The 17406-nt window shown below is 28.1% G+C and overlaps 1 protein-coding gene across 1 annotated transcript in view; it reads right to left on the bottom strand.

Annotated features, from left to right (window-relative positions):
- Positions 1-17051, bottom strand: part of LOC107450765 (neurotrimin) — a 70466-nt gene extending 53415 nt beyond the window's left edge. The window contains exon 1 of the mRNA XM_087169335.1: positions 16549-17051. Within this exon, the coding sequence (XP_087025461.1) occupies positions 16549-16636 (88 nt within the window). The 5' untranslated portion in view covers positions 16637-17051. The remainder of the gene's footprint in view (positions 1-16548) is intronic.
- Positions 17052-17406: the final 355 nt, after the last annotated feature.

The raw sequence follows: 17406 nt of genomic DNA, 5'->3' as shown, positions 1-17406 counted from the left end.
CAAAGCATGGGCTCAAATATATTAAGGATAATAAAGAAGCTTCCACAGTTATGGTTATAGCTAAAAAACATTTAAAATTTTCTAATGGTAACTCCTTTTTTTCCATCTAAGTAAGTTTAGTTCACAGGGTAAAACATAAAATGAGTAGAAAAAAAAGCGAAATACAACATTTAAAACAAGGTTTTTTTAATTTTCTATCATGTTTTTGTTAAACCTCGTTTAGTTGAGCTGAATCTTTCAGCAAATATAGTTGGGCTTATTGTTGAGCAAATTCTAGTTCTAAAATTATTCAATTGCTACTACATACAACTAAAGTTACAGACAACGTTTTTTTTAAGTAATTATACTAAATGTATAAATAGATACAAGTAAAACATGTATTCCTAATAGCTTTAAAACTTTTAGTACAATCATCTTTGATTATATTTGATTCAGTGTATAAAACTACTATGTATCACTCGCCTAAATAGCTAGCCTCACTTCGCCTTGACCCACTTCGCCTAAAACCCTTCCCACTATTTACCAACACCCGATCTGCTGTTGTTGTTGTAGTTCATTTAAGTCGCACTAGAGCTGCACAATAGGCTATTGGCGACGGTCTGGAAACATTCCTGAGGATGATCCGAAGACATGCCATCACAATTTTGATCCTCTGCGGAGGGGGTGGCACCTCCGCTTCGGTAGCCCGACGACCTGCACGCGAAGTCGAGCACTTAACGTTAGCACAGTTTAACGAGGACCAATACCGCGCATCCTCGGCCCCTACGCAGACTGATCCAAGTGGTCACCCACCCGCACACTGACCGCAGCTAGTGATGCTTGACTTCGGTGATCTGCTGGGAACCGCGTCTTAACGATCAGTCCACTGCGGGCCACCCGATCTGCAATGCCGTTTAAATTTTTACTACCAATTAAGAGTACACGTAATAGCGTTTTACCTTTTACCAAGAGGAAGACCATGAAATAAAAAAAAAAAACTTTTTTTGAGACTTTACGTAATATTTCCTTATAAACTGAGAATCAGTAGAAACTTGCAAATAAAAAAATATATAAAATAAGACATCTAAATAAAATTGGTATTTAAAGAAATAGTTGCAAAGGAACGTAAAATATTAACTGCCCGGAACAAAAACTTATTCTTTAAAACTAGATTTTAGATTACTTCGTATTTTATAATTGTGTTAAATACTGTATATTGCATTCAAAATGTTTATAATGAAGAATTATCAAAATATAAGCTTTTGCATAATTAAATACGGTGTTTCACATATTAATGGCACATATCACACACTTATTTACAATTTTTAAAGAACACAATTGGAATTTTTCATTTTTTCATCTATATCAAAACTTTTTTTTTGTTTAGCACTGAAGAATGCTTAGAAAAGAAAAGTAAGTTCCTATTTCGAATGCTCTATTTTTGGTTAATAAAGCACAAGCCTTTTAATACTAAGTGCTGCTTTACTATGTCATGCATGTTACCATCATTAGTAGTTTGTAAATACTTATATGGCTTTTAGATTTTAATCGTATTTTAATAGTATTAGCTTATTAGAATTTTATAATAAAAAAAATGGAATTTGAATATTATTTAGAACAATTTAGCTGTTAATTTTTTTTTACCCTATATGGTAACACATGACAAATTTGGCAAAAAACATGACATTATTTGCAATGTTTTCTTTTAAAAACAAAAATTTACGCAATATTTATAAGTTTAAAGAAAGATAGGAGAAATAATTTTGTCGAGAGTATAGAATGGAGATTATTGCAATTTTCATTTTATTTAGAAGAAGAAAAAATATGAACTAAAAATAATTTAAAGGAAAGAAATATATGAAAAACATTTAAGCATTATTGAAGAAATGTTTGTTTTTCATATATTTTTAAAAACTAAATATTTTCATTTAAAATAAGCTTTTTGTTTTTAAATTTCCACTCAAATTTGAAAACAGCCTTTTAATCACAAATTGAAAGCACAAACATTTACTTTTTTTTGCATAAAATTTGAATATTTGTTTTATTTTTAAAGCGTTACCTGAACATCTAGAGTATATTTTCGAAAGATTAAAATAAACAGTACCTTCTTTCTCAAAACAAGCACTTAAAAAAAGGTTAATAAACCTTTTGCATTTCATGTGTACTTTATATTTTAAAGAATAAAATGTTCCAAAACTCTTCTTACATATTCGGAAATTCAAATACCGCTCCAGATGAAATGAGAAACTACGACAAGGCAAGGAAATGAAAAAACTGCATTACTGATTTTAGAAAAAGAGAAAAAAAATATGTTAAACAATCGATAAAGAAAGTTTAGAAAGAAGTTTCAAATCGATCTAAATTGTGAATTTGTTCTTTAGTGACCTACCCCAAGGCAAAAGAACAGAAACTTCTACATGCATATACGCACCCACTAATACTTTCGTTTTTCTTTTTTTTTAGTAAAAACGTTTACATTCGAAATGATAGTCGATTTAATGCTATTTTCACAGTTGGATAATTTAACTCAGCTGTATTAAATGATTCCGCCTTAATTTTATCATCGTCTGAAAAGAAACTTTTTATAATAATAATTTTTTTATTAAGTCATGAATTTGTTACTTTAAAAATAGATGAATTGCAATTATTAATTCCTATGATTGATTTCCTTTGTCAAAATAATTAAATACAATTGTTGTTTAAAGTCGTTGTTTTCCAATTTAGGTTGTTTCTGGCATAGATATACAGTCCGCAAAAAAATAAGCGGACCGCCCTGAATAACTTTTGATCTAATGAATGGTTCTTCACGCGCTAGGACTCAATCATTATGGTTCGAGGGGGGACCTCAAATATGCAAATTAGTTAGTGCAGACGATATTTTAAGTTTCGAAATCCGACACACAAATGTACTTTCTCTGAATAAACATGCCTTGTTTTTTAACGGATTTGGATTTCTGACCCCCGAAATATAGGGGGTAGCAGCAATTTGGAAAATGTGGTCCCTGTAGTTTGGTCAGGAGAGCACTCCAAAGTTTGGATCCCTTAATGTTAATTCTACTTTTGGCGTATTTCGTCAGATCTAGAGAAATTTAAAAGCGAATTGAAAACTTTTTACGCACAATTATAAAATTCATTTATCCAAGGATAATTTTATACATAAAATTATTTTTAATAAATATTTATTATTTTTTATTATTTTATTTAATATTAGTTAAAAAAAATTTGAATTGCAAGGTACACAATTTTTTTACTTTATTTTAAAGAATATAATTTTACATGGCAAAATACAAAATTTGAATGAAATTGTTTAAATAGTTCCTGACAAATCGAATTTTTAAAATACTACTTTTTGAAATTCGATTTCTCAGGAACTATTCGACCGAATTCGCGCAAATTTTGCATTGTTCCAGGTAAAATTATATTCTTTAAAACGATGTAAAAATGTATTTACCAAACAGCTCAAAACATTTTCGACTAATATTAAATAAAATATTAAAAAATGGTAAATATTTGCTGAAAATTAATTTTTGCATGGAATTTTCCTTGGATAAATGAATTTTATAATTGTGTGCAAGCTATTTTAATTCTCTTAAGAAGTTCTCGAGCGAAAAAGTAAAGGGTCCAAACTTTGGACGGCTCTCCTGGTGAAACTATGGTGACCATATTTCCCAACTTTGTTGGTCAGTCCCTATATTTTGTTGGTCAGAAATCTGAATCCGTTGAAAAAGGGGAATGCTTATTCAGAGGAAGTACGTCTTTGTGTCTGATTTCGTAATTAAAATATCGTCTGCGCTAATTAATTAGCATATTTGAGGTTACCCTTTTGAACCATTAAGAATGAGTCCTGATGTTTGTATTATCAAAAGTTATTTAGGGTGATCCGTTCTTTATTTTGCGCGCTGTACAAACCTAGGTATAAATTGATAAAACACATATTTGCCACCATGAGATTTTCAGTTGAATGGCCTATTTTTAGAATTAACTTTTTCATCTCATTTAGTTTCGAGTAAATGAATAAAAGTTATTGATACAAATTTAACATATTTTGTAACATGTACAGGTTATTACTTTTGCAGAAGTGCAAACCTTGAAATTTATAGAATATTTCCAAACAAGTCTCTGGTCCTTCATACTGACAGCTTAGTACCTTATCCACTGCGCTATCGGTTAACATGGTGCAATTATTGTATTCGTTAAAGAAAATAGATATTTTGTTTTGCTTTATAAAATAAAGGGAAATATTAATTGTGTAAACAAATCTTAAAATTAATCTATTTCTTTTTTCATAATTGTAATTTAACAAATTAGCATAATAGAAATCATTGATACTTTATATTGTAGTCATTAATGATTTAAGACATTGGGGAAAACCTAAAAAAGTACTAATTACAATGGACTATTTTATTCGTCCTTATTCAGAAAAAAAAATATTTTAACTGTTTCAATCATTAACAAAGCAAGTTCAAGATTAAATTTCTTATACTTAAGTTACATTAAGAATTTTTTTAAAAAAAGCTATAAATACTGGTTTTGCTAAAAACTTCGTTTGAAGACAAGTGTTTAAGCAAAAAATATTGTTAAATTACTTGGGCAAAAAATAAAGCATCAATTAACCGCTTTGTAAGTTTTTTTTTAAACGGTAATTATAATTAACGATTTTCTTAGACACATGAAAACACATGTGAATGGCTTTAGTTTAAAAAAAAGGTGTATTTAATTATCAAAATGACTTTTCCATGCTCTTGAGTTTTTTAATATGTTTTAATGGATGAAAAAAAAGTTATCTATTAAAAAAAAAATGAAATGAAAAAATGAGAAAGATTTGTGGATAAGAAATGTTCGTCGCACCTTTGGTAAGGTGAATATGCTTTAGTTATATAATAAGCTTAAAGTTTTGTTGGAAAAAAAAACAAATTTGATTAAATGCTTTGTTTCTTTCCTGTGAACTTAAAACTTTTTTTTTCCACTTTTTAATTTTTGAAATTAGTTTGCCGGGGAAAATGATTTAATCAAATTTCTTTTTCTAACAACGATTATCTACATATTTTGAAAAAGAAATAATAAAAAGAACTTAATTTTTTTGATGCATGAAAGTTTTAATTTGTATTGAAAAACAAAATTAAATTATAACTTTATATTTAAATATATTTTCAGCTTAAAATATTCATCGTTATAAAAGAAGCAGAAATAATGGAAATTTAGTTAATAATATGAGCCAAATATATAAATTTATGCAATTCTGTCACATATTTTTTGCTAAAAAATGTGATTTCTTATTGATTTGTAAAATATATCAAGTATAGGGTTATGCATGAAATACACATTTAAAAAACCAGATTAAATTACAGTAAAAATTACTGACCCTCAGGGTGTCGGTCCTTTTTACCGTAAAATCCATTTTTAAAATATGCTACGGAACAAAAAAATCTGACGCACCTTAATTTTTACGATAAAAATTACCGTAATAATCACGCTAATAAACTAAATACTACGTTAAAAAGTAGGGTGTTATATATAACGGTAAAAATAGATTTTATGATGAAAATGATCGTACGGATGATGCACCACGAGAGTTGGTATTTTATACCTAAATATGATCAGGATTTTTTTTACAGTGTAGCAATATATCAAGTAAAAGAACTTAACAGCTTTACTTGTATATTGCTTAAAAAAGAGCAAACACTTTCAATAATTTTTGACCTAAGGATCATATTTTCGCGTACAAGGACACATACGATTAGAGATTTTATCACTTAAAATTCTGCAAAAGCTTTCGTACCTTGAAATTCAAATTTTTTTCGATCATTAGTCAATTATATATTTTTAAATGGCAAAAAATTACATAAAAATATAATTTTCAACAATGGAATAATCTTGTCTGCGAAAATTCTTCGATTCGCTTCAATAGTTCCGGGAATACGGGCAAAATTATCAGAAGTGGACTTAATGGACATAACTTTCGACCGCTGCACTGCCTAAACTGTTGGGACTATATTATCCAGATTACGGTCAATATCAAAACTTAACGACAAATAGATACGTTTTTTCAGAAAAAATTAGTTACTGTAACTCTGATTTCGTAAGAAGAAATCTGCATCACAAATTACATTGCATGTTTAAGGTTGTGCCCTGAAACTATCAAGATTGATTCCTAGTACGTGAAAATACGATTTTTTGATCAAAAGTTATAAAAGTTGTTCGCCTTTTTTATCCCTGTTTGCTCACCGTTTTCCGTATATATAGAATTTCGTTGAACAGTACTCATTTTTTTTAAAGTAATAAGTAGATATAAACTTGGTAGCATATATTTTATATTTAAAATAATAACAAAATAAAGGAGACAGCGGTGTCAAATTGGATGATTTGGGGGAACAACACAGAATTGCTCAAAAGTCATCAACAATAAGAATATCAAAAATAAAAACGTGTTCTTTCGCGTAACGCCTCCATGAACTCTGAATTGTTAGCTTTCTCTTTTTTTCCGTTGAAAGTATTTATTTGAAAAGTAAGCAGAATTCAACTTTTGTATGTTTTGGAGATAGCTTAACTTGGAGGCAAGATTAAAAAAAATCAGGCAACATTTCTCTAAACCCGATTTTTCTTATAGAATAAGTAGTGCCACTTACGAAAATTATTGATGTGCTTTATAAGAATCAATAGACATTCTAAATTTTAATAATAAATTCAATAGATCTTCCATAACTGACTTATTTTATATCGTTATCAAACATTCACTAAATATTCCATATTTTACTTATTCTATATTGTAACAAAACATTTAATGTAAGTTTTTTATTCAACTTATTCGATATATATTCGAAATCTTAAATATTCTAAATCTAATTTGTTTTTTACAGCTACAAGACATTCGACAGATATTCCACCATTTTAAATCAAAGATATTCTCTGTGTCTCAATATAAATTCAGAAATTATTCTTTGACTTAGATATTTTATATAGTAACAATAAATTCCAAAATTATGCTATTTCTTAGATATTCTATAGCTTAATTAAGAGTTCCCGCAAAGTGAAAAATGTCAAAAAGTTCGAAATTCGTTTTTTTATTTAATTGAATAATTTGAAGTTTCATTTTTCCAACGATTTAAAGTTAATATTTCTCCGCTTAGTAGAAGTATTTTAAATTATTTATCGAAGCGCTCATTATTACATAAAATTCGAGCAGACGAAATGGTTTTGGTTTCGCAGCAGACGACATTTGATAACGCTTCGATTTAATTTCGCTTCAAATTGTATAATAAGAAGGTAGCTTGTAATTTTTACGTTATTTAGCTTTTAGCTTTATCAGATCATCATTTAAGTTAAAGACTATTATACTTTAACTTTCGTTTTTTTTTAACATTAGTTAATTTTAAATATCTTTTTTATTAATGTTACATTATTTTTGTTTCGTTTTATAATATCTTTGTTACTTTTTTTTTAAATTTTTCTACATTTTAAAGCTCTATTTTTGTTAAAAAGATCTTTATATTTGTTTTTGTTGATGTTTTTGTTTTGAAGCGTGAGTTTTGATTTTCTGATTCAGTTTTTGGCTATGGGTTCAACTGGAAATTTTTTCAAAAAGCGCAAGGCTTTTAATTTTACTGGAAGTAAAACAAAAGTACAACGTAATCTTGTTAATGTTTTATTAGATAATTCTGCTTCTAACCGTAACTTTAACTGTAATTTGTTGGAGAGTCTAAAGTGTGGCAATGATTATTGCCCTGGCTATTAACTGTTAATTTTTAGTTTATGAATTTCTTTTTATTACTTTTTTGATATATAAATAGGAATGTTAATGCATGAATTTGTTACAATTATAATTAATATATTTTTCTAACATTTTTTTTATTTTAAATTTGAGTATTTTTGGAAAAAAAATTACTTTTATATTTGAGACATTTAAGACATTAAAACCTTAAACTAACTAACTTAATAAATCATGTTCTGAGTAATAACTGTAGACATGTATAAATTCAAGAGAAATGTTTAAAAGCTTATGATTCAAAGTTTTCAATTGTTTTAGTAAAATTCTACGTTTATGTAAAAAAAAGTTTTATGTGAAATTCTACGTTTTGCCTCATATCTCAAAATAAGCATTTTTTTCAACTTGATGTACTTTTTCTCGCAAATTTATAAAGTTACAGAGTTAAAAAAAATTACGCAATGTGTATGTATATTAGTTTACTTTTCCATGAACTTTTGCAGAAATATTGATTGGGTATTATTTAAAGATTACTGTTTACATTTTTCTACTTAAAATTTACTGTTTTTGGCTTTTTTTTTTAAATTGCTCCACTAAATAATTTTTTTTAAAAGTTTAAAATAAATATTTCATAAAAGCTCATGTTGAAACATAACTGTCATGAAAAGATGTGTAAAAATTCTCAAGCAAATATCTCTGTAAACTTCTAACAAATGGAACAGGAAAAATTACCTTTTTAACATGGGGGTATAGGAGATTTTATGTGATTTCGTGTCCCGTTACAATTAATTTTAAACCATTCAAAGTTAGAATTCCTATTCTAAAATTTCGGTAAAATAACAAGGTAGCAATCAGACCATCTAGATAACCGTTAAGTTTATGACTAGAAACATTTCTTTACTTTCTACGGGTTTGAAATCGTTTGCAACTGGTATCGTTTACAACTGGTTTACCAATTATCGTTGATAATCGTTGCATCATTGATAATCGTTTGCAACTGGTACACCATGAATGACTTTACTGTTTTGTAACCATTTACCACCAACATGACCACTAGCAAATTCGCATGAAGGCTTATATAAATTCGTCGAATGTAATAAATAGATTTTTTTTTAATCTCTGCCTGCTTCGGTTTAGCTAAGCCTAGATCGAATTCATATTAATATTCTTATTGTGCTTTGTGTATATTTGATTTACGTACCAATTTTATTTTAAGAAACATTGTGTATATGCATCCTAAGTTATTCTTTCTTTATATTGTAACCAGAAAATAACTTTGCTGACTATTATGCATTTTCTATTTTACTGTAATTATACATTTTGGAGCTGTTGAACGAAATAAAATGGTGGCAGCTACTTTATACCATGTTGTGTAAAAGAACATTCTTGATTTTTCATTACACTGGGAATCATCCTTGGTTCTTGGTTTATTGAAACATTCAGATTCATATGAGATAGATATGGCGCTTCGCTGCACATCTTTGATGGAAAGTAGGGCCGGGAAAGGATAAGACTCAATACACTAAAATCTTTCCGAGTATCTAAACACTAAAAATGGTGGCAATTACTTGACACCAAAGAGATGTTTCACTAAGTCTTCCACTACAACGAAAACCAAGGATAGTTCCAGATATAGTGAAGCACCTAATATGTTATTTTCCACCGCTTGGTGCAAAGTAGCCATTACATTGCTTGTTATTCAGCAACACTAAAATTTATAATTACATTAAGTTGCTGTAGTAGTTTATTTACGTCTCACTAGAGCTACACAATGGGCTATTGGCGACGGTTAAATAACAAAATTTTGACGGTTAATTGAGCAAAACCGAAGTTAAAAGAACATGGGCCGCCCATAGAGGAAAAAAAAATCTTGTGAAACTACCGGTTATAATCTAGTAATATCAATTATAATATTACATAATGTACGGAGAAAAAAGTTTGGTAAAACTACTGTATTGTATGTTAATGACATTTCAGGAAAAAGAAGTCATGTTTCTTGTTAATAAAATTATATATGCTATTTAAACCCTTCATTTTGTGATTTTTCCGATCATTTGTCAATGGTTTACAAGAAACTTTGGTTTTTCGAAATTATAATTACCACACATGTAGCAAAAATATACAAAACTGAAAAGTTAATATAAGCGAATAACGGGTTTTTACGCCATGGTCTAAGATATCATGATAAAATTACAAAATTTTATTGCACATTATAAAACACTATTATGTTGTTGATTTTACCGAAATTCTGAAGAGCTTCGTTAAAATTACCGAGCTTTTTAGAGTTCCCATAGAACTGAACCAGGTACACGGTATAGTTTTCAAAATATAGTTTTATTAATACTTTTTTTTCCTCAGTGCACAATCAAAACATTTTGTTTAGCATTAAATCTTAATAACGGTATTTTTTAACACAACATGGTGCAATTTGCCGCAACGGGAATTGGATGTTAAAATTAACCATGTTTTCTATGCCAAATTGAACCATAGCATTGTGTAATCATGAAAATATGTGCAATACGAGAAAAAAAATTGAACACTGATTAATTTCTGATATTCCTCTTTACAGAATAATCACGTTTTTTTTTATCCCTATTATTTTGAGAATCTTAACTTAAATATGCTAATTAATTAGTGCACGTTTTTAGTCACGAAATTGGACTCAATAGTTAATTTTTAGAGAAAATACATTTTTATTAAACACACACGTGGTTCGTCGAATTCGGATTACTTATCCTTATGTTATGGAAGCTAACTCCTATAATTTGAAGGTTGAATATAAAATCCATCGAGAAAAAAAGGTATGAGCGTTTTTATGTCTACGTGCTTACTTGTGAACATCTTCCAAACGAATATTATAACATCTTTAAAAAAAAATAATCCCAAGAAATTGTTGTAAACTTGACTTTCTTCAGAAAATTACAAATTACGCACTAAAATACATGATAGATATGTCATCAAAAAAGCAAAAACTCATCACTTTCTGCACATTGTCAGAACCTTGAGTTTAAATTCAATTTGGACATAGTCAAAATTATTTCTACCCCAGTCACATTAGCTTATCTTGATGCCTTGGTATCGTTTTTTATTCTTATCAATGCTTATTTCCTTCTGTTAACGACATTAGTTCCTCTCCACCTCTCCATATAGCGCGGAAATGCATTTTACCCTAATTTGCCCTTCTCAGTCATTGTGGATATTTTTATTCTGTTTTTCATCTTTTTTTCTCTCTCTGCTACTGTGGTTTAGTCTAGTTTTGTTTCTCCTCTGTATTTTTCCATTTTTCGTTGGCAACTTTAAGTTTTTATTCCTAATCATTTCTGTTTCTTGTCATTCACTTCTGGCAAATTTTCAAAATAGGCGCATATTTTTGAGCACTTTAAACATGTCGACTGAAATTTCCAATTTTGTAAATTTTTTTTAAAGGTAATGCAGTTTTTAATCAAGTTTTAACTTTAAGATTAGTTCCTCGAATCATTAAAACTGCATCTTAAAACATGTAAAAGCAATCATTAGATTAAAAGTTAATACGGCGTTCTATTTTTCTTATTTTTAGCCTGTGCCCTTTCGCAATACATTTTTATAAATAAATACAATTTTCAATTTTAAAATTTTCTGTGCAAAACTGTTACGAAAATTCCATTAAAGATAAGAGAAAATCATCAGAAGTTTTAGTCTACATAAAACATCAAAAATAATTTTTTTTCCGCATCATACTTATTTTCAGAATGAGCATCTGGCAACACCCTTAAGGTTAGAAGAAGTATTTATTTTCCCAAACATACATTTTCCCCAATCATTCTTCCGCCCAAAAGTATAACTTCGTAAAATACATCTTCTTACGACGGTAGTAATACGTAATTTTATATATGTGCAATGTTTTTAATACCAACGCGAGAGTAAATATTTTCCCACGTCGTTTAGTTACAACTTAAACTGGAAATAAGATTTGTCGAACTCCAGTTATTTTTTTTTTAAGAAGTTAAGTTTTTTTTTTTTTTTACGACGCAGAATTTCGCCCGAAGTTAAAAAAAAACCTAAAAATAAAATTATTTGGGGAAAAAAAATATTAAGAAGTAAACATATTTGATGTTGATTTAGAAATAGATTTTCACAAGAGCGGAAACATTTTTTTTCCTTCCAAATATATATATTAGAAGGTAATTTTTTTGTGAAATCGTCCGCCACTCGTTTTCTAAATCACAAGTTTTGCTTTCCTTAGAAGTTTTGTGATACTGGAAAAATAAAATCCGTTACCTAACTTTATAAATCCTTACACAACTACAATAACAGCTGTTGAAAATGTAAGTAATGCATTTTAATAGCTGCAATATTAGTAATATTTTTAATAATATAAGAAATAAAAATTTACACATATGTTTAATACGATTTTAATTTTATGTATGTTAGCAGTAATGAGATATCGGTATTGTATACATTGTCAAGGATATTTAAACAATATCCAAGGTATTTATTTATGCATGGTAGTTAGTGAAAAAAATCCCGGGTCAAATTAAGGTAAAAAGTAGCGGAACTCTGGTTGCCAGTGTGGTTACAGTAAAATTCATTTTAACCGGAATATGTTACGGAATAAAAAATCTGCTGCATCCTAATTCTCACAGTAATAATTACCGTTAAACCATTGCATCACTCTAATTAACAAATATTACTGTAAATGTCACTGTATAATATTTAACGGTAAAAATGTATTTTACGGATGATGCATCCTAAGTACCGGTATTTACTTAGGTGCCGATATTTCTTACCGTAAAACTAATTTTAACGTGACATTTACATTTTAACGAAAAATTCATATAACATTGCGTCTCTGTACGCAATGCCAAATGGTAAAAAATGGTAATTAGAAAAAATAGTTATTCCATAATTTATTAGTGCAATTATGGTAAGTTTTAATTAGTTTTTTTTTTTTCAAAATATTGGTTAACACATTAAGGTTCACATTTTATTTTGTTTTCTTTAATAAGAAAAAACATGCATTTTCAGTAATCGCTATGCATCAATAATAATAATAAACCTTTAAAACGCAATACTAATCAATGGACAATGGGATGGCTCAGTGAAATAAATTAGCTCAATTTTTATTTAACTGATGTGCTTTTTCTTTCTCTTTTTACGGTAACGAAAAACTGGCCAGTATTTTTTTGACCGTTATGTCTTACTCAAATGTTTTTTTCTTTTTTTAATCTAACAAACATTTCCCAGTAATCCATAAGCTAATGTTTTCGTCCTAATCCAATAATTTTAACAGTAACCAAAGAAAGTTAAAAAAAAAATTTCGTTTCTTGAATTAATAAATGTATTGTGAAAATATTTTTAATGTATTTTCTATTTATTGTTGTTATTGTAACATTCCCCTTTCCTATATCAGCAAGCCTGCTTTTGAATAAGGCGAATTTTTAAGGCAGAGGGTCTGTTTTTCTGTGGCGCCATCTACAGCCAAGAATACGACTTAGTCCACACACACACGTCATAGCCTATTTTATAAGTAAGACCCAATTATACTCCATTCATTCATCCACTGATCGTAATTTTGAACTTAACCATCGAACGATCAATTTCCAATTCAATACCCCTAGAGTCATCGATTTGTTATGAGAACTTGGAGGACTGTGTGACCCCGACAGATTTAATCTGCGCCAATCATCATTTAATGCACGAGATTTCTTCGACCGGAGGAATTCAAACTCACGTTCTCACGAACACGAGTTCAACTTCCTACCAACCGGGCTACCCCGGCCCTATTTATTGCAAATAATATTAATTATATCCAGAAAATATTACTTTAAATAATATTATAATTACAAAATATTACTCTTTAATTTTTTTTAAAGAAAGTGGTGCAAAAAAATAATACGCCGTTTCTTTCACCGTGTGTTCATAACTTGCATAAAAGACATTCAATAATACAATGCCAAAATCGACATAAAATTAATTCTAGCACTTCATTCCTCGATTAAAAACACCAGGCATTTTATACAATATCTAGATAGTGTAGGCGTTATGGCCATTTTTTACATCGCCTATAGCATAAACACAATGATTTAAAAAAATACAGACAAAATTGCCAGAATATGGTAAAATTTAACATGTTTCTGGCTCTATGGAAATAGCAAAAAATTCGGGATTTTTTTACAGCAGAATTTTGATATTGATTTTGGTAAAATTAGCAATATATATGGTTCTATATAGGTAATAAAGTTTGGCAAATGTTGTAAAATTCGGTAATTTTACATGATACGTTTTAACATGGGATATTAACCTTTCATTTATTTAAATTTACTTTTCAGTTTTATATTTTTTACTAAATATGAGCTAATAGGAAATATAATTTTAAAAACTAGAATTTCCGGTAAACCCTTACCATATGAACGGATAAATTACTAAATGAATGGCTTGAATACCGTATATTTTGGTTTTAGTAACCAGAATTAAGTTTTTTCCCCAAAGATAGCATTATCATGTACGACAATATTTACCGGAATTTTTATCATTTTTTTTACGCTCGGCAAATATTTTTATAACTTCGAGTAAGTTAAAATCATACTATTATTTCTACACTTTTCCTAGAATTTTTAATTTTGAACTGTTAAAAAACCAACATTTTTTTTTAAAAAATGTGAATCTTTTTTTACATTTTAAGTAAAAAAGCAGTATTTTTAAATCTGCAAAGAATTACGAATATGATTTTAACAAGTAATCATAAAATTATTGGAAAGCTTTTAAAGGAAAAGTTTTATTATAAAGGAAAAGTTATAATTTAAGAAAAGATTTTTTTGGTTTGATTAGAAAAATTTTTGTAAAATTATTCTAAAAAGGACAACATAATTAAAAATGTTGCTCTTTTTTGCAAGCTATCAAACTAAAACGAAACTTGTTTACTAAAATATTTCATTCCAAATGTTAGCCTTCTGTCTTTTAATTGTTCGAAAACGTTAAATCAAATCGACTTATGTCATTTAATGTTTCAATCAATTTGGAGCGATATTATTTAATGTTTTTTGCTTGATAATTTTGCATAAAATTTGAGTTTATTAACAAAAGAAACGTGGTTTGCTCAAATTTTAATTTGTCTTTTGCATTTCAATTTCGACTTATTTTCCTTACTTTTTCAAATACTTTAAAATGGTTATGAAATATTAAAAGAAATTCCTTCATTAAAATGGTAATTACGTAACTTTCATCAAAAATTTTATAATTACTGGATAGAAACACACTGTTAGAAGTGTGCTGGATTAAATTGGTTAAATATTAAATTATTTAAGTTTATTTTACCATTTTCCAAAAAAATAATAAAATAACCCTAAATAAGCTGGTATTCTAATTGTCAACTGATAGATAAAACGTTTATTAACTACTTTCAACTAATACGACTAAACAGTCCAAATTTTATCGCACCAACTACGTACTTCTAATTAACTCACTTAGATCCTTGCAGCTAAGTACATATTATAGCTGAGAGTTCAATCTCATGACTAACGGAGAGGGGGTTTGCCTCCAACACTCGTTTCTAGTGCTCTGCATTCCCCAATTGGTGACTCTGGACTATACGATTCTCTCATTCACGCATAGAAGGCAACCACATAAAACTGCTTAATACAAAAAAATTCTTGTATTTCGCATCTTTTTCAATAGGGGAAACAATTAGATTAACTAATTAAACCATAGTTTCCGGTTCATTTGATAAAACACAACAAAACCACAACGTATGTTCGTCACCTAACTCAAAGCATATTGCTTCAATTAAATTTCTTTTAACGGCTTGGAAACCAAGCTAGTTAAACCGTATAGCTTTGTATTCATGCTTTTACAACTATGCTAGTAACATAATGCCAAAAAGTTAATAATTATTTTCATTTTATGCATTTTTGCTATTTAGATCAAACAAAATAAGTTTTGCCTCTGGTACGCAATATTATGAATTCTATTTTTTGAAACTAAATACATTACATGCATGCAAGATATTAAAACCTGATACAATATGCTAAACTGAAAAAAATTTTATGCATAATTTATCCTTCGAAAAGAATTATTTATGTCTAATAGGGAACATATTTTGTTTTAATATAAACAATTTTTTACTAGCAAAAACTTTAAGTTTTGAGCTACAATAAAATTTGATTATTTGCGAAAAACTTTTCTACATTTATGATTAAAACGTGTGACATAATTTAGACCAAATAAAACTACTTTAAATTGGCCTATATATATATATATATATATTATTTGTTAAAGAGTTCTTCATTAAAGTGTAACTTAAGAGTTTTTAATTGCTTCATTTGCAGTAATCTTCATTCATAATAAAAAAAATCACATAGAAGTATTAGAATTCATAATAATAACCCGTGAATTACTTGTAAAATAATATGTTTGTTAATAAAACGAGAATGTTTTTATAAATATTGAAATTATAAATATTTCTATAAATAAATTAAACTTGTTTTTAATTATCTTGAATACTGTTTATTCCATTAACCGTTTTTTAATTGATTTCCCTCTGCTTCTACATCCAAACTCTTTACTATTCTGAAACTGGAATAGAAGCACAAACAATTCAGAATTAAAAAACTTTATATAAATGCAAAAAAAACTTTGATCTATTTTAATTCTCTCAATTTTTTTTTACTTGTAATGAAGATAACAATGAATAAGATAAGATTTTAAACAATAAATAAGGCTATAAAACCATACTTTTTTCTAAGCAAATATTTTATTTCTTTAAAGATTTTATTCAATTTTTAAAACGTTATGTGCCGAGTTTTTTCAGCTATTAAATTTATTACAAATTGGCACAAAAACGTTCAAAAAACGTTTCCCAACAAAAAATTTAAAAATATGTCTAAGCTTACCGCTTGTGAAAACTCCAAATAGCATTACGACGCACATATAGGGTAGTCCACAATTTTGATGCCAAATATCAAGAATCATCTTGAACATATATTACTTAATAACGTCCAAACTCAATATTCTTAGTCTTTGTTAACAGAACTGTGCACATATTAACTGCATTAATTATTCGAAAGTCAAATATACTTTCACATCAAAACATGTTTAATCCTTATTCTCTCTTAGGAACATCAAAACATATTCTTCTCAATGCTAACCCATCACAAATATATCATCAATTAAAATTAAATATGAAATATTTTTATAATAATTTTAAAAAAACACTGTTTTAGAAATGAAATTAAACTATAGAATAAATCAGCAAAAATCTTTGATGAGTATTTCAGATAGCAATATTTAAGATGCGGGTGGGAAAATGTTAAAAGTGACGATAATTGTTCGGGATGTTCGAAACTTGATGCTGAAGAGCACGGCCTGGACGTTCGATATCGTCCGATAAGTGAATGAGGATGCTGCAATCGCACGTGCTTATATGTTCCCCGCCAGGAAAAGATGCGTCTGCGCAGTTGAACGAAAACGTTTCTTTGCCTTTCGCGGGGTTTTGTTATGGGACAATTCTTTCATTTTCAAAAGGTATAATTAACTCTTATTTTTTAATATGTATGTAAGGAATAAAGAGATAAAGAAAATTGTGATTTAAAAAGTTCTTAAAACGCATGGGAATAAGGAAAAGAATAAAAAATAAAAAGGATATAAGGAATAAGGAAAAGTTATTGTTTGAAATATTTGTTATTAAATTATAGTTAATAAAATTTTTAAAAAAATCATAATAATTAAAGGCAAATTTAATTTATTTATGC

Source organism: Parasteatoda tepidariorum, chromosome 8 (assembly GCF_982258835.1).
Source record: "Parasteatoda tepidariorum strain Cologne lab strain chromosome 8, Ptep-v5.0, whole genome shotgun sequence".
In the NCBI taxonomy this organism is placed as follows: Eukaryota; Metazoa; Arthropoda; class Arachnida; order Araneae; family Theridiidae; genus Parasteatoda; species Parasteatoda tepidariorum.
This window is presented reverse-complemented; position numbering and strand designations above follow the sequence as displayed.